General features: G+C 38.1%; 1 protein-coding gene across 2 annotated transcripts in view; it reads left to right on the forward strand.

The window, feature by feature from the left end:
- The window catches only part of COL4A3BP (collagen, type IV, alpha 3 (Goodpasture antigen) binding protein), a 190,204-nt gene that overhangs the window by 176,898 nt on the left and 8,128 nt on the right, over window positions 1-5,178 (forward strand). For both annotated transcript variants that reach the window (XM_006873295.1, XM_006873296.1), the window contains 2 exons: window positions 2,529-2,657; window positions 3,134-3,263. In XM_006873295.1, the coding sequence (XP_006873357.1) occupies window positions 2,529-2,657; window positions 3,134-3,263 (259 nt within the window). The remainder of the gene's footprint in view (window positions 1-2,528; window positions 2,658-3,133; window positions 3,264-5,178) is intronic.

Below are 5,178 nucleotides of genomic sequence, written 5' to 3' on the forward strand. Positions count from 1 at the left end.
CTTTGCTCGCTTGAGATATCAAAGAGATTGTCCGATGATTTCCGCATTCTGTTGGGTCACCTCTCTTTGGAATGGGCATAAACATTGATCTCTTCCAGTCAGTCAGTCAGACAGTTGTCTGGCCATTTCTGATATTCTGTTATTAATTTGGATCTCTTTCTGTAGGTTTTGAATTGTTTCCAATGCTGTATCTATCTTATTTGATTGTTCCTGTAGTGCTTTCGTGACTTCTTCCTTACTTTTCTCAACTCCATTGTATAGTGTTTTGGTACATTTTATAATCATTTTTCTGAATTCCTTCTCACGCATTTCCAAAGCCTGTCTATCTTCCAGTATGCGGTGTAGTTCTACTTTCAGCTCATTTGCCTTAGTCACTTTATCTCGTTTCTGGACATGTGCTGATATGGTCATCTGTTTCTGGGTTTTTTGGGGGCATATTCAGGAGTTATCTGTGGCCTTAATACCAAGATGGGTGTGTATTTTGGTATTTTTTATGCTTTCTGATTGCCTTCTGGTAGATGTGATCAGGAGATGGGCTTCCCATTCACTCTTCTTACTGAGAAATTTCAAGATGCCACTGTTGGTTGTTGTAACGTAACTCAGTATTTAATTTTTGGCCAATTTCCTTTTTAGTCTGCCTGTCCCACTCCATAATCCCCGTTCAGCCCCTTTTCCTAGTGATAAACAGTTCAGGGCCAGCTGTGGCCGTTTGGTTTTAAGTGGAAACTGTCACTTAAAATTTCGAGGAGATCTATGCACATGTGTAGTAGAATCCTCCAGCAGTGGGGTTGGATATGGGGTGTCCACTAGCTCAGGCACCCCCTCTGGTCACCAGAATGAAGGTGCGCAGACAGCGAGAGACCAATGAACAGATACAAAAAAAAAAAGAATGTTCACACCTTTATCTCTGGGGTTCTGTCAGGCATCTGTGGCTGTTCTGATCTTTCCTCCACTTGGTCTCACCCAAGATTGTGGCTCCAGGAGCAGCTGAGAGTCTTGAATTAGAAAGCAATGGATTTCTTGCTTCTGCTGCAAATTCTGCTAGCTGTAAGCCTTCCAACCTTCTAAATATTCTTTTATATGTGGTTCAGAGTTCTGGCACCACCCTGAGCCTGCTTGTTCTGGTATTCTGTGTTGTTGCTGCCGGAGCTCCTCACTGCACTTTCACCTGATCCACCATCTTGTTTGTTCTCATTTTTCTTTTTCACTGATTTTTAATTGACCTAAATATATGAAAATATATGAAATTTACAATGTCTTTCTTGAGTTCAGTCTTGCCATATAAAATATTGTTAATCTAATGATTGAGTTGGGCTTCATATTACATGGTAGCTTTTCAAGAAATGTTTAAATGATAGTTATTTTAGCATACAGATTTTAGTGTCTAATGTGAGATCTAAAATTTAGAAAATGTTAATATACAGTAAATTGCTTTTTAATTTGAAAAGAAGATAAATGACCAAAAATTTAAGAAGTTAATGAGAACCTCACTGTCTGAGGTAAGTGATCCTAGAAACCATGCTGCTGAAGGATTTCCTCTTAGTAAATCATAGGGCGAAAGAGTGATGAGCGGTTTATTTAGGTTTTGTTAGGTTTATCTCTTGAAAAATCAAACTGAAAGTTACCAAAATAAGAATCTTATATGTAACAAAACTTAGGTTATAATTATAATTATTTGCCAATTCTTTGAATAATTGTTCTGACATAATTTTTTTTAGCATAGTCCAGTAAAACTTATTTTCTTTCCTTTTAAATTTGACTTCTTTGGTAATTTAGTCTTTATCTTCTGGTTTCTAAGTCAATCTGACTCTTTTAATTCTTGTCCTACCATCTTCCTTGTGAATCTTCATTGATGGGTTCTAAGTTGGTCAAAGCCTGTTTTATTATTGACTTTACATCTATTTGTCCAAAACCTCTTCTGTTGACTTCTTGAAATTTTGTATATTAAAAAGAGCAGTTATTTTTTCATTTTGCAAGCCATTATTTGCATTGGCACTGTGTTGTGAGCCATCAGGAAAGACCCTGTGCATAATAAGGACTGAATTCAACTATGTATACCAGAAAACAAAAACAAAAACAGTGGCTTACTTTTTTCTTGGCTAAAAGAAGCTAACTCTAGTTATTAGAGCCCTAGTCTCCTTTTCATTCCTGCGGTATGCTTTTCCTTGCATACTATAAATTTGAAAGATTTCAATCTATCAAGTTTGGAGTTCTTTTAAATTTGATTGTGATATAAAAGGAGCAGTATTTTTCCCTTAGAATAATTTTTTTAGGTCTCTGGACATTTTAAACACAAGTGTAATATTGTTCATAAACAGATCATTTATGATTCCTATAATTGTAGTGTTCTGCAAAGCCATTAACCTGGTGTTCAAAAGTAATCTTTTTTAATATTCTCAGATCCTTTTCACTTAATGGTTGACAAATTTCACATTCAACTAAGATATTTATTGGTTTTACAGTTGTTTCTTTGTTCCATCTGAATAAAAAGTAGCTGAGTTTTCACAAGGATTTTACTTCTTCCACAGAGAGTGTGGCCTGCTTCTCAGCGAGATGTTTTATATCTTTCTGCCATTAGAAAGATACCAGCCTTGACTGAAAATGACCCTGAAACATGGATTGTTTGTAATTTTTCTGTGGATCATGACAGTGCACCTGTAAGTGCAGGGTGTAAATGTGTATTATTATATAATGTAAAACCAAATACACAAGCTGGGCATAGGCAATAGATAAACACAAATGCTTGATTTGATCCTGCGCTATAGATTTTGTTATGTTTGATTGGCAACTTGGAATGGGGGGGCTCTGTCTGAATGTAAATGTTGGCAGAACTGTTTCCTTGTCTTCTGAGGTGAGGTGACAGCTGAATGAGTGTTATGTACAGGCTACTGCCCACTATGGTAAGTTAGTTCCCACAGCCATTATCAGTGATTGGCAGGCTCCTCTGGGTTAGCGCTACTTATGATTTCACTGGAGGGGTAATCGCGCCTAGTGTTATATCACCTTGACCAACGTGTTGTTGGTGCTCATAAAGTTTTGTTGGAGATGTAGTTAACCTAATGTAGCATTAGACCAGCAGCCATTGGAAAACTATCTACTATATATTACTTTGCTTTTGTTTCTGTCTTGGCAGCTAAACAATCGATGTGTCCGTGCCAAAATAAACATTGCTATGATATGTCAAACCTTGGTAAGTCCCCCAGAGGGAAACCAGGAGATTAGCAGAGACAACATTCTATGCAAGATTACATATGTAGCTAACGGTATGTATCTTTCTATTTGTTTTTGCTATCTGGTAATGTGGATGTTCTTGTTTATGATCTTCATCATAACTGACAATTGAGACAAATGCCTTTTATAAGTGCCATTTTAGTTTTTTGTTTTTTAGATTAATAATTTTTAAATATGGAGAAATGCATATTAGTTTATCTTGGAAATTTTTTCAGAATGCACAGGCCTGAATTTTACTGTTGAACTGTTTTTGTTGTTGTTCAGTGCGGTGAAGCCGGTTCCAATTCATAGCAAACCTGTATTGGGTACCCAAAAATTTTTACCTCTTTATGAGAACCAGAACGACTGGCAGGCTTGAGCAGCAGACCTTGTGGTTCACAATCCAGTGTTTATTGTATAGAGCCACTGCACTCCCCATACCATAGAGCTACTGTATCAGAATTTGTGGAGCTGGATAGAAAATGTTTAAAACTCTGTAAGATAAGCACTGGACTGCAAACCACAGGGTTGGTCCTTCTAGCCCACCGGCTACTGTACAAGAGAAAGATGAGGTTTTCTGCCCCAAAATGATTACAACCTCAGAAAACCTATCCAGGCCTGCTATGAGTCAAAACTGACTCTGCAGCACCTAACAATAGCATGTCACTAAAAGGAGCCCTGGTTAAGTACTTGGCTGCTAACTGAAAGGTTGACTGGAACCTGAGCATTGAGCCTGTTTGAACCCAGACATGGCTGATGAAGGGAAACTGGAAAAGATGCCAATTTTTAACATGTAGATGATCTGGAATGCTAGCTGAAACTGAAAACTTGTGGGTCAAAGCCCTGGAATGGGAATCTCAGAAGAGGTGCAGTTAACCTCTCAGGAGCCTGATGCTTGACTTTAAATTATTGCCTGGACTGTGGGGGCCACACACATGCAAAGCACACAGGTCAGCTGTGCTCTTGGAGCCAGCAGGTCAAGAAATTGAGTTGCTCTGCAAGGAGCACACTGCCCTCATTTGATAAGAGGAAGGTTCACTTTCTAGCTGGGCTTTGACCTGTAATTTTTCCCATCCCAGTCAGCATTCTAGTTTGCCCACATTAAAAACAAATGGGGTCTGTTTTATTATCACTACACATGGACCTCACCAGATGGAACATATAGAAATCATATGGACTACATATGCAGAAAGAGACTATGGAAAAGCTCCACATCATCAGTCAAAACAAAGCCAGGGGCAGACTGTGGAACAGACCATCAGTTACTTATATGCAAATTCAGTTGAAGCTGAAGAAAATGAAAAAAGTCCACGAAAGCCTAAATATGACCTTGAATATATCCCACCTGAATTAGAGATTATCTGAAGAACAGATTTGATACATTAAACACTAAAGACCGAAGTCCAGAAGAGTTGTGGGACGACATCAAAAACATCATACAGGAAGAAAGCAAAATGTCATTAAGAAGACAAGAAAGTAAAGGTCAAAGTGAGTATCAGAAGAGACACTGAAACTTGCTTCCCAGCATAGAGAGCTGCTAAAGCAAATGGAAGAAAGGAGGAGGTCCAAGAGCTGAACAGAAAATTTCAAAGATCAGCTCGAGAAGATAAAGCAAAATATTACAACAAAATGTGCAAAGATCTGGAATCAGAAAACCAAAAAGGAAGAACACGGTCAGCATTTCCCAAGCTGGGGGAACTGAAGTAAAATTCAAGCCTCAACTTTTGTTATTGAAAGATGCTCTGGGGAAATTATTGAATGATGCAGAAAGCATCAAGAGAAGATGGAAGGGATATACAGTCACTGTACCAAAAGGAAATAGTTAATGTTCAGCAATTTCAAGAGGTAGCATATGATCAAGAGCCAATGATACTGAAGGAGGATGTCCAAGGTGCATTGAAGAAATTGGCAAAGAACAAGGCACCAGGAATTGATGGAATAAAAATTGAAATCTTTCAAGAAAGTGAG

Source organism: Chrysochloris asiatica, unplaced genomic scaffold (assembly GCF_000296735.1).
Source record: "Chrysochloris asiatica unplaced genomic scaffold, ChrAsi1.0 scaffold00234, whole genome shotgun sequence".
In the NCBI taxonomy this organism is placed as follows: Eukaryota; Metazoa; Chordata; class Mammalia; order Afrosoricida; family Chrysochloridae; genus Chrysochloris; species Chrysochloris asiatica.